This window comes from Saccopteryx leptura, chromosome 4 (assembly GCF_036850995.1).
Source record: "Saccopteryx leptura isolate mSacLep1 chromosome 4, mSacLep1_pri_phased_curated, whole genome shotgun sequence".
Classification (NCBI taxonomy): domain Eukaryota; kingdom Metazoa; phylum Chordata; class Mammalia; order Chiroptera; family Emballonuridae; genus Saccopteryx; species Saccopteryx leptura.
The window spans coordinates 122060538-122087713 of NC_089506.1; the positions used below are offsets into that span (position 1 = coordinate 122060538).

General features: G+C 54.0%; 1 protein-coding gene across 1 annotated transcript in view; it reads left to right on the forward strand.

The window, feature by feature from the left end:
* The first annotated feature begins 205 nt into the window (after window positions 1-205).
* The window catches only part of SEPTIN9 (septin 9), a 163758-nt gene continuing 136787 nt past the window's right edge, over window positions 206-27176 (forward strand). The window contains exons 1-2 of the mRNA XM_066381330.1: window positions 206-493; window positions 17682-17738. Coding sequence (XP_066237427.1) covers window positions 478-493; window positions 17682-17738 — 73 coding nt within the window. The 5' untranslated portion in view covers window positions 206-477. The remainder of the gene's footprint in view (window positions 494-17681; window positions 17739-27176) is intronic.

Consider the following 27176-nt stretch of genomic DNA (forward strand, 5'->3'; position numbering starts at 1 on the left):
CACCGGAGGGCCTCGCCGAGCCGGAACTCCGAAAGGGAAAGTGGCTGCGGCGCCCCAGAACGAACCACTGGCTCCCTAGGGGTGGGTGTGGCTGCTGGCGCGGAACCGCTGGCACGCAGGGCAGTACAGCTATACCCACGTTCCGACAACCTGCGTCCAGGCTGAAGCGCGGGGTTGCCGGGGCACGGGGGCTGAGCAGGGGCGAGCGCGGTGCGGGCGCCGGCGGCGCCGGGGGCGCGCCCCCTCCCGGGCCGGGTGTCTGAGGCCGCGGGTCCGCCAGGTGTGGCGCAGCACCCGGCAAGGGTCTCGCCCGCACCTCCGCGGGGCCGGGGCGGGGCCGGGGCGGGGCCCAGGCCAGGACCGCCCTGTCCTGTCGGTGCCCAGCCCTCCTCCCGCCGACAGGTATTAGCGACCTGGGAACCAGCGCCCCGGGGCCTTGCCGCACACTTTCCTGGGAGCAGCGGCCACCGAGGCACCATGAAGAAGTACTCAGGTGGGCGCCGCGCCCGGGGCGGGGAGAGGTCGGTGTTCCGGGACAAGCCCTTCTTACCTGAGCCGAGGCGGTCGCGGTACTCGAGGTGCCCCGGGAGCTGCGCGGTCCCAGAACTCCCAGGGCAGGTTTCGGCGCGTGGGGCGTTCGCGCCCCGCCAGTTGACGCAACCTCCACTCTATCGCGATCGCGGGCCCCCCAGGCATTGTATCCCTCGACGGACTTAGCTCTCCCCTTCGCTCCAGTGCCGTGGAGGGGAAGTCCGAGCCCTCTGGACACCCCCCCGCCCCCAGGGCTGGACTCCGCTTCTGACCTTGGTCGAGGGTCCCTTGCCTTATTCTGTCAGCCACTGCTCGCTCAGTGGGGCCGCTGTGGGGGCCCCTGGGCTGGCCGTCCCTCTTGCTCACCTTCCTTGCCCATGCACCCTCGCTGGAATCGCAAACTTTCCAGTCGCTAGTCGGGGTGTGTGTGTGTGTGTGTGTGTGTGTGTGTGTGTGTGTGTGTGTGGTGTGTGTAGAGAGAGAGAGAGGCTGAATGGCGGATTTTCTTGGGCTCAGCCTCCAGTTGGAGGTCTGGGCCTGACCCAGCATCCTCTCTTCCTGTAAATTCCTCTACCTAGTGGAGCACCAGAAGTTTGTCAAATGGGACCATCCTGCAGCGCCCCAGCTTGGCAACTCATTCCACCTTTGGGGTCTCAGGATGCCATCCGTGTGCTTTCAGGTCTAGGAAGTCTGACCTCACACAGGTGGAGAAGGCCTGAGCTGCTCTTATAATGCCCTCAGGGTCTTTTATAAGCCTTTTCCCCTTGGGTACTCTGAAGTTTCATTTCACCCATGGGCAAATGGAGGCCACAAGCCTGATAGCACAGGTTAAGGGTAATTCAGATGCCCATTCTTCTTTTTTTTCTCTCTGAGATTTTCCTCTAAAAATCCAGGGAGGATCCTTTGTCCTCTTAGTCATCAAATAACACAAAGCATCTTCTCTCTGCTTGCCCTGCAGACTCTATGTTCCTCACCTTAATCCATCTGCCAAAGACTCATGAATTAATTTGTATTGATAGGAATCATGGGACGGATTGGGGCTTCGGAGGCCATTTGGGCCATCCGCCGGCCTTTGGGCCATTTCTCAGTCTCCACCTGCTTTCTGTATTCAGGAACCAGAATGAGCACTACAGAATGACTGGTTTCAAAGAGGGTAATCCAGAACTTCCCCTAAAATGGCTTTTTAGGGCAGTGGCTTAGAATTTCAACCTTCAGCTCTTGTTGCAAACAGCATGGCCCTTCAGACACCCCCAATGCAGCTCTATCTCAAGTGCGTGGGTGTGTTGGTATGGTGGGAGGCGGGGGCTTCCAGGTGGCATTGGTGGGGTTTAGTGATTGGCAGCTCTTCCTCCCCAACATGCTACAAATAGTTGAGATGGTTGTTGCCCAAATAGTGGGCATTGCTGCGAGTGCGCCCCTTCTCCAGGGCGCTGGTTTTCTCCTGCCCTTGGCTGCCTGCACTTCACCTCTTGCTGGACAGTGGGGAGTGTTTGGGCCACACACATCATAGTCCTTGGCCTTTCCCTGGGGGAAACTTTGAGATGTCAGTGGGCCTCTGAAGCAGGTTTGATGTCTTCTCTCCTCCATGCCTACTTCCCCCCAGGTGGGAAAAAAAATGATGAGGCTTCCTGCAGTCAGTGGAAGTACAGTGTTCATGGAGTGAGTGGGAATCAGCTCTTGAACAGGCAACCTCCTGGCTCCTGTGTTTACCCAAAGGATGTGCCCTGGGGGATTAGAGCAGGAAGGGCTTGGACCGCTTCTAGCTTGTCCCCCTCCTGGCAGTGGGCCGCAGTGTGCCGGGTCCCTCTGTGGCAGTGTGTGAGGTCAGACTGGAGGGGACTGGTGGGCGAGCGGCCTCTTGGCCTCATTCTGAGTGTGCTCCTGTTCTCTTGGTGCCCCCATCCGAGTAGGGACACTTCGCAGAAATCAGACTGACCCCTACAGTGCATCAGTGACACGAAATGTAGGAAAGCAGCGGGAAGTGCTCAAATCCCGCGTCAAAAATCCAAGGACAACTGGGAAGGCTTTTGTTTTTCACCCAGATTTGGTGGAATTACTGCTTTGGGACCTATTTATGGGCTTGAAAATAAATTGTATTATTATAATATCCTCTTAGAGCTGGTTTAATTTAAAACATATGTTTTGGGGGGACTCCAGTGCCTGGGGTCTATATACACTCATCACACACACAGCAGGTGTTGGGCATGGACTGCAGGCCGTGACCTGGTCCTGTTTGCTTGGAACTTGCACTCTCCCTGCAGAGGCCGGACGCAGGCGAGGTGCTGGCTCCTTCACATCCCTTCCACTCAAGCAGTAAGCACTCCAAATTCTGCAGAATACCCTGGAAGGAGGGACCGTGGGCCTGGTGGGAGGTTTGGAGAGAGGTCAGATTGAGGGTGGGCCTTGAGGAATGAGAAATTCTGAGTAGGTGGAGAATGAAAAGGTTCTTTCCAGGTAGGGACAATGCGAAGGCCCAGGTGGGGCTGTAGGACCTTAGGTGGGTGCTTGGGGTGGCTGCTCTAGGTTGCTCCGGCTTGTCCTGGGTCCCCCACACCTATCACTCCCATGGGGCAAAGCTAATAATGGTAGTCAACAGGCAGTGCAGCCCACATCGAGTAGGCTCTCGGGTTTAGATCCCAAGCCGCACTTCCTGGCTGTGGGGCTAGGTGCTTGTCAGGTACATCTCCTTTGTTAAACAGGGGCGATGCTAACTTGTGAAGATTAAATGAATTTGTACACAAATGGCTTAGAAATGCCTGCTCCATAACTTGGTGGCTGCTGTTATCTTCATTGTTATCAACAGCAGAAGGATGAGCCAGCCTGTGTGACTGCCTTTGCCAGGATGCCCAGGACCTAGCTGGCACTGTCCCCACACCTGTGCTGGTTTGGAGGCCGGGAGCGCAGCCTCTTGGGGTGACAGCGGCTGCAGGCTGAGCCCCTCTGGCTCTCGGGGGCTCTGGGTTGGGAGCTTCTCCTTGCTTGTGCTGGGTCACCTGAGGGCTGTTGCCCTTCAGTGCCTGACTCGCTGGGGATCAGTCCTCATTGGCATGGGGGAACTTACCTGAGGCCTGAGAGCCACAGAAATGGGGGTGAAGAGGCTGTGAGGGGGTACATCAGTCCGTGTGTGCACATGGGGATTATTCTGAGACTTCTTTTGTGGCTTTCAGGAGATTCCCAAAGAGTTGCCTAGCCTACCAAAGGTTACAAAACTCCATGCTGTAGTGACTGCAGGGTTGCTGGCTGCAGCCAGAGGAAAACTGTGCCCCCTGCTCACCCACTTTCCTCCACCCAGCACTGCGGAGCTGACTTATGGGAAGGAAGAGGAACTTCCCCAGTGAGCTAACCCCCCTGAGGGTACGAAGGCAGGGTTTCTTCCTCTTCTTCCCCCGCCCCCACGTCCTCTCATGTTCAAGCCTGCTTGCTCTGGCTTACGCAGGGGATCTGGGCAGAGAGAAAGAACAGCCTGTACAGTAAGTCGGTGTCTTTATTGGACTCATACCCAGGGTTGTGGACCCTTGTGGGCCCCTGAGGCCCCAATCCTTGGAGAGCTGGCTGAGCCTGGTCCTGGGTCCAGTCCTCTGCCAGCCTGTTACAGAGCAGGGAGGCACTCTCAGGCCTGGGTGGCCTGCCCACCTTTCCCGCTCACCCCAGTCCACAGTCACCTGCCCATCAGCATCTCCTCAGCCTGCCAGAGGGGTTTTGAGAGCCAAGTGTCATGTACCTGGCCACGTACCTGAGTGTAAGACAGCCCACCTTCTTCCCAGAACCCCTTATGTGTTCAAGCCAGGACAGGTGCAAAGGGGACATGGGATGGGCATTCAAGAGCAGTGGTCCAGAGTCCACGCTCAGGTGGAAGGGGGCCAACCATGTGCTTGGAGCTCCCACATGGGTGTCAGCAGAAGACATCTCGCTTGAGGACCCAAGGTCCCCAAAGACAGGAAGGAGGCACTCCCCTTCTCCTACCAGCCGTCTCCTGGGGCTGCCTTCCTCTGAAACTCTCCTGTCCTTCCCAGGCACTCATGGGCCGGACCCGGGGTCGGACCTTCTTTCCCATGCTGTTTGTCCAGGGCAGTGTTACGTGGCCCAGCAGTTTGCTTAAGATGTACTTGAAATGGAAGGCACAGCCCTGAAGAGCCCAGCCTGGGGGCCGAAGAGCCAGTTCCTGGGCAAGTCCAGCTGCTGGCCTTGGGAGAGGGGAGGGCTGCAGAGAGAGGCCCCAGGCCTGAGGAGTATGAGAATTTGGGTGAGGAGGGAGGTGACATGCTGGGAGCCTATGTCTCTGCTTGTCGGAGCAATGGCTCTGGAACACCTTGGGTCTAGGCGTTGCCAGGGGATTTATGGGGCATTAGTGGGTACAAGTGGGGAGGCACGTAAGATCACAGCTCCCATTATGCATGGACTGGGTCTCCTGGAGAGACCTTGGCCAGAGAGTCCCAAGGACAGTGGCCAGAAGTTAGCTGGCCCAAAAGCATCCAGAGTGAGGGAGTCTGTCCTGGTGGGCACAGGGTCCTGGGGAGGGGGTGAAGGGCACCACAGTCAAGCCTGGGACCATGGAGCCAGCACTTTGCTGCAGCCCTGCTGAGCTGGGGGTTCCCAGGTTCTTGGCCTGTTTCAACCCTTCCTGTAGGTCTGGTCATTCATTCCAGAAGCGTCTGCCGGGCACCACTGAGTCAGACTTGGGCACCCTTCCTGCACCGGGCTGCCTTCAGCACAGCTCTGGGAGGGCACCCTGGCCTTGGGTCTACAGGGTTGAGCGTGGCACTCTGTTCCCAGCACAGTTTCTCTCCGCCTTATCTCTCGCCCCGCCCGGGGCCCGGGTCTGTTTGCAGTCCACGTGAAGGGGGCATTGAGCTGTTGCCGGCCCAGGGGTGGCTCCTGGGCATCTTGCTGTCAGTGGCCTCTTGGAAGCTGTGCAACAACTGAGCTTTGTTCTGGGCCTAATCTGACCTGGTTCTCCGAAGCGTGACTGCTGGCAGCCTGTGAGCCTTCAGGACAGGAAAGCAGCAGCAGCAGGCAGAGTAAGATGATCGCATGGGGCCCAGGCTGCCTGCCCTTTCTGGCAGGAATGCAAGTCACCAGTCATCCTCTGAGAGGTGCTGGCTTGAGGCCTCCAGCTTTGTGTTGGGGGAGAGGAACCCTGAATGGCTGCCCTGGCTGGCTGCATGGGCCCGAGCTTCCCAAGGGCCCTTGGAGCACTGAGTGGGGAGAGCAGGGCCGGAAAGGCCTCTCTCTCGCTTCCCCTCCACCCCAGGAATGCTGTCCCCCACCCTCCCTGGCCTGGGGTTTCAGAGGTGGGGCCCAGGCAGGAGTCTTTCCTTCCCCATGATGGATGGTGGGGGAGGGATGGCACTGCCTTCTCTCTGGCTCCTGTGGAGGCCTCGCTCCTCCAGGGCAGTTCAAGTGGTATGCAGTGAAGCCTCAGCTGTGGCTGAGACCCTCTGTCCCCACCCCCAACCAAGGCTGCACCTGGGAATTGGGGACCAGTGGTGGTAGCTGTGCCTGGGCCCCTTGTCCTGGCCAGGCCAGGCATGTAGGGGCAGCCACAGAAATGCAGGCAGCAGTGACTGTCTGCCCGGTTGGAGATGGCTCACCGTGAAGGGTTACCAGGAAGAGCTGAGTGAGGTGAGCTGGCAGGCTGCCTCCTGTCTTGTCCCTTAGATGCATCTGATCCACATCCTGGGGCTTTCACAGCCTCCCCTCAACTGCCTCCTGTTTCCACCAGAATTGAGTCCCAGATCTCAGTGGGAGAATAACTCTCCTGTAACCTGAGCTACTTGGAAGTGGGTTAAATCCAAGCCCTGTTGTCTCCCAGCCTGTGAAGGACTGGGCCAATCAACCCACAGGGACTCGGGGGATGATTTGTAAAACTCACTAATAAATGCTGGACATCAGTTCTGTAGCCACAGAATCAAACGTGTGTGTCGAGGAATAGGGGTTGGGTTGCTGTGCAGAGATGACCCAGTGTAGACACCGTGGGGGCAGCAGGCAGTGGAATAACTGCCAAGGGCGCACAGCGCAGTGGGGAGGGGGTGGTCTGGGTGGGGAGCGTGGCTGAAGAGGAGGGGTGATGGATTTCTTGTCAGTGTTGGCATCGCTGTGCTGCTGCTGCCTCCAGCATTAGGGGCCCCAGGTGTCAAGCCCTCAGCGATGGGGATTGAGTCATTCTGGATGCCACTGCCTTCCCAGTAGCTGGGGGTCGATGCCTTAGCTGCCAGACCTTTGCTTTACTTTATTTACTTACTTATTTATTTAAAGGAAAGCTCTCTGAAACACAGATTGCATTGATTTTTGGTTGTTCATTGTTTATTGCCAAACAATGTGAACAGGAAGTTAAAAGGAGAAATGCTCCAACTCCATTGGCTGTGACGTTGCTTTCTGTGTGCTCCCTCAGTACTTGTCTCCACATACATCATTCGACTTAATTGTTGAAGGTCTATAATGTATTTTCAGAGTTGCAATTCCTTATAGAAACCATTTTTAATTCTGCGCTTTCCGTGCATGGACCGGAATTATCATTTGAATGGCTGTTTAGAGTGGCTGTTCCTTAATTTACTTAATTGTCCTCTTACCAGTGCTCTTGAAAGGCCTCCTGACCTTGGCCCTCTGCCTTCATGCCATGTTCCCATGGCCCTGAGTCCAGGCTGCCGTGAGGCTGATGCTATAAGAGCTGTGCTCTTAGCTGTGGTATATGGGCTGGTTGAATAGTGGATATTTCCCCAGGTTATTGATTTAGTAAAATATTGCTCATGATGACTCCCTTTTCCAATATTCCTGGGATTGCCCCAAAACCCAGAGAGGTGTTCTACTACAGCATTTTGTGAAGAAGTTTAATGAACAGAAAATGCCATTTGTCCTGATTATCCACCTGCTTATTATCATGGAGACCTCCCAGGATGTCCTTGTCATTTAAAGGATCAGCCCCCTCCCATGCCTACACTCTTTGATTCCTCTCTGGCTGGCATGTGGAACCCCAGGCTCCACCCAGCCTCTCCTTTCCTCATCTCTGCTTTGGCTCCTACAAGAGGTACCCTAGGAGGTGTCTGCTTCCTAGGACCAGCCTGAATCCCCTAGTTTTGGAGATTGGTGATAGCCCCAGGTGACCGGCCACCTCTCCTGGTGATCATTTGTTCTGTTGCCTAGTTGATTTCTTCTGGGACCCACAAGTCTCACAGGCCAGTGGATGGTGCCACATGTCTGGCCCACCTTCCATGGTCAGTATCTTGTTTCTCTGGCCATCTTTCCAGTCAGTCTTCCCAGAGCCTTTCTACCCCATTCATCCCTGATCCCCACCTCTCTCTGTGGTATGTCCTTGTGTTATAATCTGACAACCATCTGAAGATGGAGTGACATGTCTGGTCTACCACTTTAGTGACTTGGGGGCCATCAAAGACTGGCGCAGCCCTTCCTCATGTTCTGGGATGCTCCTACTGCTCCTTCTTGCCTTAGTCAGTGATTTCTTCCACGTTATCCATGACTTCCCTTGGCCCATGGGCCTCCTTTGTGAGCCTTCTCATTTTTTTCATGTGTGCAGTGTATTCATGGCATGTGGATCGAGGTCCAAACAGGAACCAGAAGTACCTAAGGATTTAGAACTTAGAGCTTAAATGTGGGGAACTTGTTAGACAGCTGATGGAAGGGTGGACAGATAAAATGGGTTGGGGTTCACGCAGCTCATTTTTTTTTTTTTAGTGAAAGAGAGAGAGAGAGAGACAGGGACAGATGGGGACAGACAGGAAGGTAGCAAGATAAGAAGTATCAACTCATAGTTGTGGCACTTTAGTTGTTCAGTGATTGCTTTCTCATACGTGGCTTGACTGAGGATCTCCAGCCGAATTAGTGACCCCTTGCTCAAGCCAGCAACCTTTGGCTCAAACCAGCGACCTTTGGGCTTGTGACCTTGGGCTTCAAGCCAGTGACCTTTGGGCTCAAGCCAGTGACCATGAGGTCATGTCTATGATCCCACGCTCAAGCTGGTGACACCATGCTCAAGCTAGTGACCTTGGGATTTCAAACCTGGGTCCTCAGCTTCCCAGGTTGACACTCTATCCACTTCGCCACCGCGTGGTCAGGCTATGAAGCTCTTTAAAGGTATGAGTGTGATGACTTGTTTAGAATGGGAAAAGGCATAACACAGTATACATTTTAAACAGCAGGCAATATCATAAGCATTACTAAAGCCAGAAAAATAACATTTTTTAAATCAATAAACTACCTATCCTATCTCCAAAGTTACTTTTCCCTACATTTTTGGCTGCATCCTCTTTGATCACTTGCATATGATGACTTTCTAAGATCATTTTCTTTCAAGACAACAGAAAGTTAATTCATCTTTCTGGCTGATCAAAATGTATGTTCTATTTTTTGTAGTTGAAATGCATGAAAAAAGCGTGACTTCAGACAGGGTTTGTGGGACTGCTACAGTTTTTTGCCCTACAAACACAAGAATTCTGATTAATTTCTTTTTAGGTGATTCCCATCAAGAAAAAAATAACAGAAAAGTATGGGGCAATTATAACGTATGTGATGCATTATTGCATTTATTGACCAGAGATACTTTCTGTTTTTCGGGTTTTGTTGTTGACATCGAAGAGAATTTAACTCTTTGCTTACAACTTTATGTCTGGTGACAGGAATCATTTTGGTGGAATAACTTCTGGCTTTATACATTTCAAACTGTGCTTCTTTCCCACCTGCCCACAAGTTTCAGGGCAAGTTCCTGTTTTATCTCTTCTGATTTTGCGCTGTAGACAGATTCAGAATAGTGAGGAAAAGGAGTATGGTTCCTGGACTTCCACACTGGGGTGGCCAGCAACTATGGGTCTATGTGGAAATAACTCTAAACTTCATAACTGTAACCCAACTAAAAACCTTTCCAATTCAGCTTCTCAGCAGGAACACCCAGATGCCAACAATTGCTCCTGTGGCACCTTATACAGGAGAGTGTGGTGGGTGGGAGCTCAGAGTGGGAACAGAGATCTTAACGGATTGTAGTTGAAAATATTTTCCATTTTGCAAAAAATGCAAAAAGGTTTGATCATCTGAACATATTGCTAGGGCCCTTCTCAGCGCCTTGAAACGGACACCTTCAAGCCAAGGGCCCTGAAGTTTAAGGTTCCTTAACTTCCAGGAGACAATCTAGGGATTAGTTGGGAAGCCAATCCCACCAGATCAGAAAGTCAGAGAGGGAGGAAGTCAAGTTACTGGAGTCCAGGGACCAGAGTCACCTGATGGGAGCTTCCGGGAGGCAGAAAAGACAGAACCTGCTGCTGGTGAAGCCTTCCAAGGCAGGGACAGGGGACAACTGACCTCAGTGCTCCCTTGCTCTCACCTTCATCTCCTGCGAAGACTCCCATTGATTGAACCCAACCCTAAACCAGCTGACCTGAGGACTGGGAAACCTCAGCCTGCAGAGGTCAGCTCTCATGGCAGCCATAGGAGAGCCTGGGAGGGGAAGGAATGGAGGGATATACTCATGATTAAAAAGCACTCATTGTTAGAGCCTCTACCTGGGATGCTGAGAATCAGCTTCAAAACCCCAACATTGCTGGCTTGAGCGCAGGTTCACTAGCTTGAGTGCAGGGTTGCTGGCTTGAATGTGGGATCATAGACAGACCCATGGTCACTGGTTTGAGCCCAAAAGTCACTGGCTTGAAGCCCAAGGTCCCTGGCTTAAGCAAAGAATCACTAGCTTGGCTAGAGCCCCCTGGTCAAGGCACATATGAGAAGAAATCAATGAACAACTAAAGTGATGCAACTATGAGTTGATGCTTCTCATCTTCTCTCTCCCTTCCTGTCTGTCTGTCTCTCTCTCGCACACACACAAAACGTATTCATTGTTTATCTGAAATTCAGATTGAACTGTCTCGTATTTTATATGGGTGAGACCCAGGGTCTAGATGCCCAACTGGTGACTGTATGAGGGAAGGGCTCTGTGGGTCCTTGTTCAGAACTGGTGCCATGTGATGGACTTGGCCATCTGACGGTGTGGCACCTGCTGTCTGTGTACTGTGAGGAGAGCAGAGCCTTCCCTGATTGAACTAGGGAAGGAGCTGCTGGGACCTTCACTGACCCGTGGGCGGGGTACCAGCATCGGCTCCTCATTCAGCTATGAGTGTCACCAAGAGAGTGGTCAAGTCCTTCAGGTCACCCTTGTATCCCAGTTTCCTGAACAGATTATGTGCTCAGTAAGTATTTTCATAAGCCTGCGTTTTGTAGATGTGAAAATGGAGACTCAGAAAGACCCCAAACTCGCCCCAAGATGCAATAAGAGCTGGAGATGGGGTTGCACCCCGATCTTTCTTACTCCATGCATGGAGCCCTAGCTCAGGATATGGCACTGCCCCAGGGGCTCCTCCAGCTTTCAGCCCTGCAGCTGGACCCCAGCCCCAACCTTAACCTAGACCTAAACTGAGGCCAAGGGCGCTACACCAGAGTCAGTGGCCTCCCTTTGGGTGGCATTTTGTATTGGGGCAACTGCTTCTCTAAGGGTTGGTGGGCTGGAAGCAACCCCTCCACTTGACAGAGAGGATGGCAGGCCAGGGCAGGTGTCACAGGAAGGACTAGAACCCCTGGCCCAAAACTTTGCTGAAAACAACACTTACTGCTGTGTTTAGTCTTTAAAGGAGCTCATTCTATTGGTAAAAGGACTCCTCCCTTTGTAGATTAATAAATTGAGCTTCCTTTAATCCACAGCCTTTGGGGGCAAGGGACTTGGGGCATCACGAGGGGGGTCTGTCTCTGCTCTCCCAGTGCACACCTCAACAGGGAGCAAAGGCCAAGGGCACAGAGAAGGGAAGGAAGCTTATCTCCTTATCCCAGGTTCCTCTGAAGATAAGCCTGGAATTTGGCTCTTCATTCCCCACCCGAAACCCTTGACTTTGATCCAGCCCTTCACAGCTTCTTTGAGCAAACCAGCTGCTGTGGAAGAGGGGGTGACCATGTGTGTCCTGGGGGCCCCTCCATCCTGGGCTCAGAGGGAAAGGGAGAGCCAGAGAGAGGCAGGTCCTGAGAGACTCCTGTGAGTTTGAAGAAAAAAAACTGAGAATTGATTCTTTTCTGTAGATAAGCTTTTATCATTATTGGAAATCAAAGTTTGTGCCTCTTCCCACAAAGCTCCCTTGGGAGACAATGGTGACTTGTTGACTAGAGAAAGGACTGTCCAGCTCCACTTGCTGTTGGTACAAGAGCAAAATGATTGTGTGTGTGTGTTTGTTTGTCATCCCCTCTCCCTCAGGGACAGGCTGATTCCTGCTCTGTCCCCATCCTCAGGTTAAGATGTCTAGGCTGCCTGACCAGGCGGTGGCGCAGTGGATAGAGTGTTGGACTGGGATGCGGAGGGCCCAGGTTCAAGACCCCGAGGTCGCCAGCTTGAGCGCGGGCTCATCTGGCTTGAGCAAAAAAAGCTCACCAGCTTGGACCCAAGGTCGCTGGCTCAAGCAAGGGGTTACTCAGTCTGCTGAAGGCCCGCGGTCAAGGCACATATGAGAAAGCAATCAATGTACAACTAAGGTGTCACAATGAAAAACTAATGATTGATGCTTCTCATCTCTCTCCATTCCTGTCTGTCTATCCCTCTCTCTGACTCTTTCTTTGTCTCTCTCTCTCTATATATATATAAAAAAAAAAGATGTCTAGGCTGTGTGAGACCCAACAGGGGTTGGGGACTGTGATCATGGGTTTTGACACTGACTCTGTGACCCCATGAGAACAGGTACAGTGCATGGCACCACAGTAATAATGCATTAACTTGAATCTATTTACATCCTCAGTGCCTGTTTAACCATTACAGCCTTGTAATTTACCAGGTTCTGTCATAAAAACGTGTTTGAAAGGAAAAGATGAAAGCCCTTTGCACCTACTATATTCTTCTTTCTCCTATCCTGGCTCCCCAGATTATATGCACAGGGGGAAACCCAAGCAATAGGCATCCAGATGCCAAGACACATAGGCCAGCTCCTATCTGCTGTACCGGGTGGGGCTGTGCCTGTGGGGCTGTGCCTGTGGGGCTGTTTCTAGTGGGGCTGTGCCTGTGGGGCTGTGCCTAGTGGGGCTGTGTCTGTGGGGCTGTTTCTAGTGGGGCTGTGCCTGTGGGGCTGTGCCTGTGGGGCTGTTTCTAGTGGGGCTGTGCCTGTGGGGCTGTTTCTAGTGGGGCTGTGCCTAGTGGGGCTGTGCCTGTGGGGCTGTGCCTAGTGGGGCTGTGCCTAGTGGGGCTGTGCCTGTGGGGCTGTTTCTAGTGGGGCTGTGCCTAGTGGGGCTGTGCCTGTGGGGCTGTTTCTAGTGGGGCTGTGCCTGTGGGGCTGTGCCTAGTGGGGCTGTGCCTGTGGGGCTGTGCCTGTGGGGCTGTTTCTAGTGGGGCTGTGCCTAGTGGGGCTGTGCCTGTGGGGCTGTGCCTGTGGGGCTGTGCCTAGTGGGGCTGTGCCTAGTGGGGCTGTGCCTGTGGGGCTGTTTCTAGTGGGGCTGTGCCTAGTGGGGCTGTGCCTGTGGGGCTGTTTCTAGTGGGGCTGTGCCTGTGGGGCTGTGCCTAGTGGGGCTGTGCCTAGTGGGGCTGTGCCTGTGGGGCTGTGCCTGTGGGGCTGTTTCTAGTGGGGCTGTGCCTGTGGGGCTGTGCCTAGTGGGGCTGTGCCTGTGGGGCTGTTTCTAGTGGGACTGTGCCTGTGGGGCTGTGCCTAGTGGGGCTGTGCCTGTGGGGCTGTGCCTAGTGGGGCTGTGCCTAGTGGGGCTGTGTCTGTGGGGCTGTTTCTAGTGGGGCTGTGCCTAGTGGGGCTGTGCCTGTGGGGCTGTTTCTAGTGGGGCTGTGCCTAGTGGGGCTGTGCCTGTGGGGCTGTTTCTAGTGGGGCTGTGCCTAGTGGGGCTGTGCCTGTGGGGCTGTGCCTGTGGGGCTGTTTCTAGTGGGGCTGTGCCTGTGGGGCTGTTTCTAGTGGGGCTGTGCCTGTGGGGCTGTGCCTAGTGGGGCTGTGTCTGTGGGGCTGTGCCTAGTGGGGCTGTGTCTGTGGGGCTGTGTCTGTGGGGCTGTGCCTAGTGGGGCTGTGCCTGTGGGGCTGTGTCTGTGGGGCTGTGCCTAGTGGGGCTGTGCCTGTGGGGCTGTGTCTGTGGGGCTGTGCCTAGTGGGGCTGTGTCTGTGGGGCTGTGCCTGTGGGGCTGTGCCTAGTGGGGCTGTGCCTGTGGGGCTGTGCCTAGTGGGGCTGTGTCTGTGGGGCTGTTTCTAGTGGGGCTGTGCCTGGTAGGACTGTACTTGTTGGGGCTGTGCCTGTGGGGCTGTGCCTAGTGGGGCTGTGCCTGTGGGGCTGTGCTTGGTAGAACTGTACTTGGTGGAGCTGTGTCTCTGGGTCTGTACTTGGTAGGGCTGTGCCTGGTGGGGCTGTGTTGTGGGGCTGTGCCTGGTGGGGCTGTGGCAGAGGAGCAGGGAGAGCGCCAGGCAGTGTACTGAAGGCGACTCCTGCTCAGGCTGTGCTGGCCCTGCATGCTCTCAGTGCTGGTTCTATAAGGAAGATGCTCCTTCCCAGGGCATCCTGGGTCTCCTTCCTTGTCTTAAGGACCAAGGGGCCCCATCTTCGGGTCTGGATATCTTTACTGCTTTTGAGTGCTGCCTTTTCCTTTTGCCTGGGACACCAGCTGGCCGTGAGTTCCCATGTAAGTGCCTCCTGTTGTCCTTTGCTCCCTGTCATATGAAATGCGTTTTGATCTCATGGACTCAGCATATTAAACTTTATGAAATGACCTTTGCCCTGGCCCAGGTGAACAGACTCCAGGTGCAGAGTTTCTGGGGTGGCCAGGTCTGGGAGGGCACCAGAATCCTCGGCTCCCCATGTCCTGACTGTTTACTCTGGACTTGGGAGACTGGCCCCCCTTCCTCTACTGCGCCATCCGCCCTGCTGGCCGGAGGTTTCTGACTTTCATCCTTTGGGTGGGAGTCAGAACTGCGGTGGTCTTTCTTGGGGCAGCAATGCCCCCACCTAACATGCATTGTTTAGAATTCATGCTTTGTTAAAATGTGTCAGCACAGGCAGCCAAGATCTGTTAATCCCTAATTCCGGATCCCTGGCCCGGGCTGGCATGTGTGGCTGGTGAACAACAACAGTAATAATAGGACTACTAAAAACAAATACACTAATGATGATAATAAGGTCATCTTTTGAGTGTTTATTTTGTGCCAGGTATTGTGCTGAGTGCCTACAATATGTGTCCTCAGTTAATTTTGGTCACCCATGAGTAAACCCAGTCTCTGCCCCATTCTGCAGAGGAAAAGCTGAGACATAGGAAGGGGCGGCCTATCTCCTGGCCCACAGCCGGTGCCTGGTGAGATTCATGTTCGAACCCTGTGCATCTGACTCCAGACCATTCTGCCTCCTTAGGCTCTGAGAGCTCCAATAATTTGGTCTGGGATGGCTCCAGGCAGCTGAATTTCAAATCGTCTCCACTCTTTCCAAATATGTTTTATTTTAAAGTCACATAAAAATAACTCAATTCTCAGCTGGACAGATGGAGGTAGATGTCTTGGAGGCTTTCCCAGCTGCCTCTCCACCGGATTCGGACTCGGATTCGAACTTGGATGCAGACACAGGCCTGCAGGACTAGGTCCAGGAGACAAAATTTCAGTGGCTCTTGGCCTGGCGTCTCCCAGGGCAGTGGGAGTGAGTTGGGGTGTGGGCGTCCCGGCCATACTGCCTTCCCCCTTCATCAGTGAGGAGCATGCCACTTGTCTGCTCTGTGCCAGCCGTGCATTTTGAGAAGTCAGAAAAATAAACCATGTAAATAAGATAGGAACTCCCCCTGGGGAGACCTGAGGCAGACGCTACTGCCTCACTGCCGTCTTGTCCCCCACTCAGGTTTGGGAAGGTGGAAGCCCAGATGGTTCTTGGGGAGCAGATGCCTGGGGAGAAGGGGAATAACCTGAACAAATCCTTCTCATTTTTGCCATTACCCAGAAGGCAGAGGCAAGGGGCACCCATGGGTATCGGTCAGCTGGCCTCAGGGAGCGTGGCCGGGAATGACTCAGCCTCCAGGAATGTTGGGCCATTCTTCACCCAGTACTGTTCCCATACTGGGCACTTGGCATTTACAGGCACAGCTACTGGGGTGAATTGGGACACCCAGACTCACTCCTCTGGCCTCTCAGCAGCTCAGGTCCAGCTACTTCAGGCAGCCCAGTCCTGGTCTGTTCTGGGGGCCAGGTGCTAGCCCCTCCTGCCCTGCAGATCTGTGGCTGTGACCCGGCCTCTACTTGGCAGGGCTGGCCTGGGGTCTCCGCCTCCAGAACCAAAAGGTGAGCTATGGAAATCTATAGAAAGGTTTATTATAAAGAATTGGCTCTTGCAGTCACGGAGGCTGAGGAACTCCGCCATCTGTCTGCAGACCGGGCACTCAGGAAAGCCAGCAGCTGCCCAGGCCGAGTCCGAAGGCTCCAGGACCAGGGAGCCAACGGTGTAAATCTCACCCGTGAGCAGAAGACCCGTGTCCCAGTCCATCAGAGAGAAGTCCTCTCCTCTTCCACTTTTGTTCTCTTCAGGTCCTCAGTGGGTAGGAAGATGCCTGCCCACCTGGGAGGACAACATGTTTTACTCAGTGCGCTGATTCACATGCCAATCTCATGCATCCAGACATGCCCTCACAGACATCCAGAGGGAATATTATCTAACACCTGGGCACCCTGTGGTTGACACGTACAGTTAACCATCGTGGTCACCAACTGTGAGGCCTCAGACAAGTGACTCAACCCTACCTCCATCTGTCCAGCTAAGAATTGAGTTATTTCTGTGTGACTTTAAAATAAACCATATTTGGAAAGGTGTTTTGGTGGCTGGTTTGAGGCTGGAGGCTGTGGGAGTATTCAGCAGCTGTGGGGTTCCCAGCCTTGCTCCCCTCGTCTGTGAAGTAGGGGTGCTGGCACCTGTCCCATGAAGCTGTTGGGTCAAGTGAAGGGAAGAATGCATGTGGAGCTTGTGGTGTCATAGAGCCTTGGCCAGTGGGCATGGTTTTGACTGCCCAGTGTCCACACGGTCCTCCTCCAAGGGTCAGATTGGTCACCTGGTCTCTTCGTGTTGGGCCGTTAATCATCTTTACAAACATTGCTGGCAGCTTCACTCCCAGTCGGTCACAGTTTAAGATTGCGTTTGTGCAGTGAAAGAATGAAAGAAAGAAAGGAAGGGAGGGAGGGAGGGAGGGAGGGAGGGAGGGAGGAAGGAAGGAAGGAAGGAAGGAAGGAAGGAAGGAAGGAAGGAAGGAAGGAAGGAAGGAAGGAAGGAAGGATAAGTGAACATTACAAGGGCCTCTCTGGAGCACTGCCGACACAGCCGACACAGCTGACCCCAGCACTCTGGGTGGGCTCGGATGGTGGGGCTGCGGGTGGTAAGTGGCTGGCTCCACCCTGGATCCCTCCTAAGCAGCAGGTTCTTCTCCAGCTTGTCTCGCGGTGTGTGGGGAAGGCCTCTGCTGGGCCCACCTGGGTGTCCCTGCAGCTCTCTGGAGGATGGCCTGGTTTTCCAGGTGGCACTCCCCTGGCGCACGTGACCAGGCAGCCATACAGTGGTCACCTGCTGCCCTGTGGCTGCCCATCCTGGCACCTCTCATATGCACTTGGCTCAGCACCTCAGCAAATCCCTTCAAGTTGGGGCCTGTCGGCCATAAGCCCCTGCAAGGATAGAGTGCTGGGCCACGGGCTGTGGGCAGGGTGGGAGCTCACGTGGCGTGTGGCCTCGTTAATCTGGGCTCTGTTCTTGTTCCTTCTGGCGGTGGGGGAGAGAATAGCTCATCCTTCACTAGTCAAAGCCAGCCCCACTGCCCCTGGGTCACAGACAGGTAGACATGGTTATACCAGGGGCTACCCAGGCACCCCTCCTCTCTCTCTCTTGCAGTCACTTGAACCAACCCCAGAATTTGGAGTATGATGGACTTAGGTTTATTCTGGCCTCACCTCTTTGTAACTGTGAGGCCTCAGACAAGTGACTCAACCCCACAGAAACTCAGCTCCCTCATCTGCAAAATGGGGAAGTGAGGGTTTGGTAGGAAAATGTGTGTGAAGGCTTCATTCCAGTGCTGGCCAGTGGCCTCATGGTGGTTCCGGAGCCCTGACAAGATCAGAGGGGAGTATATGCCCAATGTTGACCATCTCCCAGAGGCCTCAAGTGACCTTTGCCCTCTGCCTTTGTCTTTAGGAGTCACGCGGACAACCAGCAGTCGTCTCCGGAAGCTTGGTGACTCGACTGGCCCAGGTAAGTGGCTTGTTCTCAGCCTTGGCCACTTTTGTTCTGGGGCAAGAGTTACCACTCACAGGCTTGGAAGGGACTCTCCCAAACGTGAGGCCCAGCCTGGACAGGGCAGAGGTGGAGGGGTTTCAGAGGCTCTGACTCCCAACCTTGGCGCCTGGGGCTGAGTGTACGCAGCTTCTCCCCACTGGGCATTTCTGGGCTCCCTGGCCTGGCCCCAGTGTGACCATCACTGTTACCTGCCTTGTTCTCTGCTATCATGCCTAGCAACCAGGTCCAGGGCCTCTGCTTGTTCTGGTGGCCTCTTCTCACAAGATGCTGGGGCCCCAGAGATGAAGGGGTTGCGTTCCTGAGGAGAAGAGCAGAAATGTGTTGAGGACCTACTAGGTGCCAGACCCAGGCAGGACCAATGGAAGGGACAGAATGGTGATGTACCAAGCAGGGGTTATGCCCTCACCGAGCAGCCCATCTAGAGGAGGGGATGGGCCCCCTGGAGCCCATCTCCCATCTTCCTGACCAGCCCTGTCCAGAAGACTTCCTGTGACATACCACATCTGTCCCATCCAGTATAGTAGCCACGAGCCACATGTGACTGTGGAACACCGGAAGTATACCTTGTTAAGTTTACTTTATTTATTCATTCATTTGTATAGAATTATTGAACTAATTTATTTTTAATTAATTTCTACTTAATAGTTACGTGTGGTTAGTGGCTGTGGAATTTGATAGCTCCAGACCATGCTGACTGCCTGGGCCCCAGAATTCCATATGTAGGGAGGGTTCCTGAGCCTACTTCTGGGGCCAGTGCAGACTTCTCCCCAGCTCTGTTCTTCAGAGGCCAACGCCTGCCAGTGGGCTAGGCACCCCCCAGATCTATGGTGTGGCCAAGGGGCAGCTCTTTGCAGGGAGTGGGGGTGAAAGTGGGGGTGACATGAGGACATGATGGACAAGCTTTGATGTCCACACACGTGTGTGTGAGGCCCCTTCTGGTGCAGGACGGGGCTGAGTGTGGGAAGACAAGGGTGATGCCTGGCTGGACCCCTCCCCCCCGGGGCAGGTAAGTGAGGCACATCTTGTTTAAGCAGTAATCTGGCCCCTCTGCCGTGTCAGCTGCTAACCATTGGACTGCCCAATTGTTGCTGTATTTCTGGGGAGCTTTCCTTGGGGGCTCATTGCCTCTGAAACTCTCTGCCTGTGGGGCTGGGTCTTGGGGCTGCCTCAGTGTGAGGGGCCGGGGAGAGGCCCGCCCTGTGCTTTGACAGTGAGTCTCAGGAGTGGGGCTCCTTGGGCTAGCTGAATGGACACAGCCTCCTCTGGCTATGGCCCTGTGCTCAAACTGGCCATTCTGTGCTGTCAGCACTTGGCGGCTGTGACCACGACTCTGCTTGAAAGCCTAAGGCATAATTTGCCAAAGTCCAAAGCTGGTGATCTGGGTTTTGGATGGGACCTCCTGCTGACATGCAGAATCCTCTCTCTGGGGGCTAGTGGGCTCAGCCAAGACACCCTTTTCTGTCTTCTGGCTCCCATCTCAGATCTCTGCCTCCTCGCGACTAAGACCTTGGTCCAGCCTCTCAGCCTCCTTTCCTCTGACCCTTGCAAAGTGGCTACATCACACAGGGTGCTTCTTCTGTTTTTTTTTCAGTTTCCAGAGGCTCTGTGTGACCAGGCCAGGGATGTTCGTTTCTGGTGTGAGCTACGGTCCCTCAGCTCAAACCATACCCACAGTCAACCTTTTGACAAACTTACTCATTTTCTGTCTTCTTTTTCTAAAAATAGAATTGATAGACATAAAAATATAAAGAATAAAATAAAACACCTCATCCTGCTTTAGAAACAGGTGTTACTGGTGTAGCGCAAGCCCCTGGGTGACCCCTTCCATGTCCCCTGTACCTGCTGAGGTGACCACACATCTGCGTTTAGCACTGGTCACTGTGGGCATGTCTGTGCTGTGTGCTACAGACAACAGAAGATAGCCTGAGCACGGGCTGCTGCCCTCTGCTTTTCACAGAGAAATGACTTTGAGATTTATCTGCATGGACCCCTGCAGCTTAGTGCACTTACTCTGACAGTGAGCGAGGGCTCTCCTGTGGGAGGAGGAGGCGGGGTTATCTTCTTGCTGGGCTGCCACTGGATGGTGTCCTCTGTTACCCTGCTGAAAACCTTCTCCTGTGCACTTCTTTGGTAGAGCGGCTGGGTTATAGGGACGCCCACCCTGAGCCCTCCTTAGTGCCCTTCTGGTGTATTCCCCACATTCACCCACTTCCTGGGCCTCGAGCAGCCACTCTGGGCAGCTGTCACCCAGACCACAGTCTCCAGCCAACCTTTGCCCTGGTTCCCAGGCACTGTCTGCTTCCTTACCTCCTTGTGGCCCAGCCCAGCCCAGCCCAGCCAGCTGGCCTATCCCTGAGGCCTTTTCGTTCTGCCCTGACATCTGCTGTGTTGCTGGAACCTGCTTTTTCTCCTTCAAATACCTCTGGGGTCATCACCCCCACTCCCACCATCATCCCTTCTGTAGTGGGTTGAATACTGCCCCCTCCCCCGTTCATATTTACCCAGAACTGCAGAAAGTGGCCTGATTTGGAAAGAGGTCTTTTACAGGCATGGCTAGTTCAGGATCTTGATGAGAGGTCATATCAGAGTTAGGGTGGACCCTCAACCCAGTGTCTGGGGTCTGTATGAGAAGAGGAGAGACAGACACATGGGGAGAAGGAAGCCATGTGATGACAGAGGCAGGGAATGGAGTGAGGAGCCACAAGCCAGATGGCCACCTGAGGCCACCAAAAGCTGGAAGAATCAAGGAAGGATTTCCCCTAGAATCTCTGACACCTGGACTTTGGACTTCTGCTTCTAGAACTGTGAGAGAATCCATTTCTATTATTTTGAGCTCCTCTGTTTATGGGAATTCGTTACAGTCATCCCAGGAAACTAGCCTACCTTCCCACCTGGTTATTGTGGGTAGATGGCCCTCTCACAGAAAGATTTCCCTAAAATGCTGGCCTCCTCCGCACCCTCACCTCCTTGCTCCCCCCTGCACACATCCCTCCTTTAGGGAAGGCTTTCTAGCTCCTGGCCCAGCTAGGGTCCCACCCAGTGAGCACCCAGCCTGACAATCAGAAACTCAGCCATACTCATTGTCAGTCATCGTCCTGTAGACAGTCAGCACTGGAGGGGCGGGGCCTGTCTGGCTTTTCCCTGTTTCTTTAGGGCACAGGAGGCTGGGTAACAGGCTCCATCGAGGAGATTATTTATAGCGGATCTTGTCATGGTCCTGTTACTCAAAGAACCCTGGGAGCCTCTTGCCTTTCTCCTTGAACACCATGAGCTTTAGCACCTACTCCATCTTCCCTGCCAACTACCGGACTCCAGGCTCTATGCTGTCACCCAGCCACCAGCTGGCCAGCAGTGTGGCCAGTCTGTGCAGGCACCGGGGGCTCAGTCTCTGGATCTCTGTGTCCCACTCCACCAGCATCTGGGGTGGCTGGGCACCTGGGGGCCTGGCCACAGGGATGGCCAGGGTTCTATTGGCCATAGGGGCATCTAGAGTGAGAAGAAGACTATGCAATGCCTAAATGACCAACTGACCTCCCACCTGGAGGGGGTGAGGAGCCTGGAGGCTGATCATCAGAGACTGGAGAGTAAAATGTGAAACACGAGAGAAGAAGGAACCCCAGGACAGAGACTGGGGGGGCCATTACTTCAAGACCATGGAGGACCTGAGGGCTCAAATCTTTGCAAGTTCTGTGGACTATGCCCACATCCTTCTGCAGGTTGACAGTGACCATCATGCTGCTGATGGCTACAGAGTCAAATATGAGACAGGACTGGCCACCAGCAGTCTATAGAGAGTGACGTCGTGGGCTCCCGAAGGTCACTGATGACACCAATGTCACGCAGCTGCAGCTGGAAACAGAGACCAGGAGCGTCTGGGAGAAGCTGCTCCTCATGAAGGGGGCCACAAGGAGTTAGCAGATGGTCTACAAAGCGAGACTGCCAACTCTGGCTGGACGGTGGGGTTGGATGCCACCAAATCTCTGGACTTCGGCAATATCACAGCAGCCATCTGGGTCCAGTATGATGAACTGGCTCAGAAGAAGAGAGAGGATCCAAACAAGTACTGGTCCCGGCAGACTGAGGAGAGCGACACAGTGGTCACCTCACAGACTGCTAAGACAGGAGCTGTTGAGATGACACTCACAGAGCTGAGACGCATGGTACAGTCCTTGGACAGTGACCTGGACTTGGTGAAAAGCCTGCGGGCCAGCTGGGGGAGCAGCCCGAGGGAGGCGAAGACATGCTGTGCCACACAGAGGGGACAGCTCAGCAGGACCCCGCTGCACCTGGTGTCAGAGCCGGCCCAGAGCCGGCAGAGGGGCAGCGGCAGGCCCAGGAGTGTGAGGCCCTGCTGTACATCAGGTTACTACCTACCACCATCTGCTAAAAGAAGGAGAGGACTTCAATCTTAGTGACACCAGCAACTCCATGCTGTCCATCCAGACAACCACCCCCGCAGGAATACGGATGGCAAAGTGGTGTCTGAGGTCAACGGCACCAACGTTCTGAGGCATAAAAGGCAGCAGAAGAGGGCACCCCTTGTGGGGAGCAGGGGGGCCAATAAAATGTCCAGAGATCAGAGAAATAAAAAAGAGCCCTAGTTGGGTAGCCCAATGAATAGTGTCCACCCAGTGCACAGGGGTCATGGGTTCAACCCTAGTCAGGACGTGTATGAGAAGCAATCAATGAGTGCACAACTAAATGGAACAACTAAGTGAAACAACAGGTTGATGCCTCTCTCTCTCTCTCTCTCTCTCCATTCCCCACTATCTCTTTCAAATCAGTGGAAAAAGTTAAAAAAGAAAAAGAAATAAAAAAGAATGCTGGGCTTCCCTTTCCCCACAGGATAAACTCAAACCTAAGCCCCTTCAGCCTCGCAGTCTTGCTCCCTCCCTGCCTGTGCCCAGTGCTCAGGTCTCCCACGGGTCACAGCCCGCACTTCTCCTTCCAGGGTGCCGTGGACCCAGGCTGTCAGTCCCCTAGGACAGTGGTCCCCAACCCCCAGGCTGCGGACCGGTACCGGTCCGTGGGCCATTTGGTACTGGTCCACAGAGAAAGAATAAATAACTTACATTATTTCCATTTTATTTATATTTAAGTCTGAATGATGTTTTATTTTTAAAAAATGACCAGATTTGCTCTGTTACATCCGTCTAAGACTCACTCTTTTTTTTTTTTTTTTTTTTTGTATTTTTCTGAAGCTGGAAACGGGGAGGCAGTCAGACAGACTCCGCATGCGCCCGACTGGGATCCACCCAGCATGCCCACCAGGGGGCGATGCTCTGCCCATCCGGGGCGTCGCTCTGTTGCGACCAGAGCTACTCTAGCGCCAGAGGCAGAGGCCACAGAGCCATCCTCAGTGCCTGGGCCATCTTTGCTCCAATGGAGCCTTGGCTGCGGGAGGGGAAGAGCGAGACAGAGAGGAAGGAGAGGGGGAGGGGTGGAGAAGCAGATGGGTGCTTCTCCTGTGTGCCCTGGCCGGGAATCGAACCTGGGACTTCCACACACCAGGCCGACGCTCTACCACTGAGCCAACCAGCCAGGGCCTAAGACTCACTCTTGACACTTGTCTCGGTCACGTGATACATTTATCCATTCCACCCTAAAGGCCGGTCCGTGAAAATATTTTCTGACATTAAACCAGTCCGTGGCCCAAAAAAGGTTGGGGACCACTGCCCTAGAGCAGTTCAGCCTTGGGGATTTCAGTACCCTCCCCCCATAGGCCTGGGCACACAGCAGTGGGCAGTAAATGTTATTGAACTGAATTCTGTAGGAGAAGGCTTGGGGGAATCTGCCAAGAACAAATTTAAATAGAAGTATCAGCCTTTTTCTGCCTGACTTGAAGTGTAGCCTTTCTTCTCGTTTGCTTTCTGGGGAAGAAATTTATGGAGAACATGATGTCTCCAGGGTGGAGAAGGAGAGGTGAGCCCAATCTGCAGGGCTGTGGGTTTAAATGTAATTACTAACACAAAATGAAACTTCAGTTCCTCAGTAGCACTGGCCACACATGGCTGCCACATTAGACCTGGCAGAGACAGAACAGTGACATCACTGTAGGAAGCTGTGCTGGGCAGTGCTGGCCAGGGTCATTTATACACGTTGGATCCTGGAATTCGCGATTCACCCAGCGAGCACGTGCCGGGTGCCTGCTGAGCCAGCAGAATGTTGGGTTCCGCTCCTGGCAGAATGTTCAGTATTCTGGGGGGGGGGGGGTAGTTTATACTCAGGGGCCCCTTGGCAGACCCTACCAAGGACCTCAGCTCCACCCACTAGCTCGCCAGCTCCCATGCTGTCCACCATGCAGGCAGCTGGGGCCTCCTTCAGGAGAGATGCCTTAGCTCTCGGCTCCAGCCAGGCTGCCGCCCGTGATGGGTGGCTGAGTGTGAGGCTGTTAGCAGTGGTGTTGGCCCCACATGGGCTACTTCTCTCCATTGTCTTGGTTTCCTTCCACACTGTCCTGGAAGGACTCCTAAAGCAACAGGCCGGCCCAGGCTGTCTGCACCAGTCAACCCTGTGGTATTCCCAAGGGCAGAGTTTCTGGGTTGTATTTATTTAGGAACAACCAAAACTTGAGGCACAATAAAAAGTGGAGAGAAGATTCCGGAGAGGTATGCAGTCGGCCCCAGGCCTGGAGTCCGTCCTGCTCTGGGAGGCTGGAGGCGGCCAGACTGGGTCCACCCTGAGGGTCTCCGCTGGCTGCCCACCTGCTGGCAGGTATGGTAGCGGTGGCCACAGGAAGTCTAGGGAGGCAGTCAGGGTGGAACGCCTTTATTTTTAACTCAGGGAAACAAACTTCAGTGGCTGAATCTTTAATTTTTTTTTTGAGAGAGACAGGAAGGGAGAGAGATGAGAAGCATCAACTCATAGTTGCGGCACCTTAGTTGTTCATTGATTGCTTTCTCATATGTGCCTTGACCTGGGTTGCAGCTGAGCCAGTGACCCTTGCTCAAGCCAGTGGCCTTGGGCTTCAAGCGGTGACCTTTGTGCTCAAGCCAGCAACCGTGACGTCATGTCAGTGATCCCATGCTCAAGACAGGGACCCTGTGCTCAAGTGGCGACCCTGCGCTCAAGCCAGATGAGCCCACATTCAAGCCAGTGACCTCAGGGTTTCTAAACTGGACCTCAGTGTCCGAGGTTTACGCTCTGTCCACTACACCACCACCAGTCAGGCAGTGGTTGAATCTTTTAAAGTGAGAGGTTGCATAGGCCTTAGAGCTTGGAGCTCATCATGGAGGATTGCAAATACAGGGGAGGGGACCGGGAGAGGCAGCAGAAAATCTGAGCCTGGAGACTCAGAAAGTGTCAAAAGCACCTGGATGCGTGCTCCTTTCCTTCTGGCCTGGTGTTCATTGCTTGGGGCACCTGGGCATACCCATTACTTTTGTGTCCCCTCCCAGTTGGGTGTGGGGAGACACAGATGTGCTTCATGGAAGGGACCAGAGCAGTGTCTTTATAGATGAAGCAGCTCTTACTCTTCCTCCTCACCCCGCACTGGGTCCTCCAAGATGACGGTGACATCAAAGACAAAGAGGCCCAGAGTATATCGGTCACGGACGCAGGTATGTCGGGTAAAGCACAGAGACACCACCTCAAGAACAGTCTGAAAGGGGGTATTGGGCAAGTGTGTCCACCCTAGGATGTGGGCAGGTGGGGTGGCCAGGAGCTGGGGCTTTCTGGCTGGCACGAGCCGTTTCCAGAAGCTGTGGCCTGGGGTGGGGGTGGGTGGGGGTGGGGGTCCTGCCTCCCTGGGACAGCCAAGTGTTGGTTTTCCTTGGGAAGTGCAGCATAGAAGGAGGCCAGCCCCTCATGGGACTGCTCACTCTGCTTACTATGCCTGGTGCGCCTGGTGAATCTAAGGCAGGGAGAAAGCCATGTGGGGCACCCGTGTTGGGGACAGGGACCTGGCCTGGCTTGGTGAGTTGCCCCCTGAGTGGTGGGTGCTGGAGAGGAGGCCGGGACTCAATGAGCAGTGGCAGGGGGCTGGCTGTCCCCATCTCCTGCTGCCTAGCCTCACCAGGCCTCTGTGCTGGCCTCTGAGCTGGCTCATGACTAACTCGGGCCTCATCTAAGCCAATAGGTGCTGCCAGGTTTTTGGTTTCAAATTATCCCCCACTTGGGCCAAAATGCTTGGAGTTTTAGGCAGAGTAGGGAAATGGACCCTGAGCCAAACTATGCAGGGGGAAAACTGAGGGCCAAGGCTGTGCTCAGCAGCCGCACCAACCACAGCAGTGAGATCTACCACGTGCTTGGCTGGTGCCTGCAGGAGGCAACCAGGATGCACAACCCGGCCACGGCCCTGCCTCTCGTCCTGGCCCACCAGCCAGCCTGGCTCTGTGGCTTTGTGGGGCCTTCCTGGGCCTGCTGCCACCACTGGAATTGGTGCTGGAGAGTCCCACTGGCATTAAAAGTGTTTCTTTATAGATTTTCTGCAGCTTCTCAATTTAATACAATGAACATGTGTTACATTTATCATCAGAAAAATCCATAAGGAAGGTTTTTTAAACTTGGAAAAGAGATTAAATAACCAAAATTTTTTTTTTCCATAATACCCATTACTCTAACTCAACTATTGTTGGTGGTTGGTTTAGTGTTGTGTTTTAGAATGAAGTGTCATCAGTAGAAAACATTATATGGGGAGCTCTGGCTCTTTAGTTTGTGGCTCCTGTATGAGTGAGTGAATTATCTCTGTGCTAACAAGCTTCCACATCCTGGGGGCTTAAAACAATAGAAACATATTCTCCTGCAGTTCTGGAGGCCGACAGTCCGAAATCATGGTGTCAGCAGGTATGCTCCCTCCGAAGGCTCTAAGGGAGCGTCTGTTCCCGACCCCTTCCTACTTCTGGGGGCTACCGGCATTCCTTGGCTGATGGCTGCATCTGTCCTATCTCTAAGGTGAACATCTTCCCATCTCTCTGCTCTGTCTTCACATCCCCTCCTGTATGGCTGTCGGATGTCTCTCTGCCTCCTTCTTCTATGTATGTAAAATGGTATTTAGGGTCTACCCCCACAATCCAGGATAATCTCCTCACCTCAAGATCTGTCAATCCCATCTGCCAAGATTCTTTCTCCAAATAAGGTCTCTTTCCCAGGTTCCAGGGATTTGGATGCAATATCTTTGGGGACCGCTATTCAGCTCACCACAGTACCTGGGCCCCCAGACTCCCCTTGGCTGAGACTCTGTCCTGCCTTCTGTCCTTGTGCAGGCCGCCTTTGGTGCTGTCCTCCAGGTTCTGCTGGGGAAGGGGGGATGTGGTTGCTATTGGATGTGTCCCAGAGGCTAGAAATTGTCCCCCTGCCTCCAGGAAGATGCCCTTGCTACCAAGCAGACTGCATTTGGGGTCTCGTCCTAGGCAGGAGGGGATGGGGACTTTGGCTGTGTCATCCAGTGGAGAA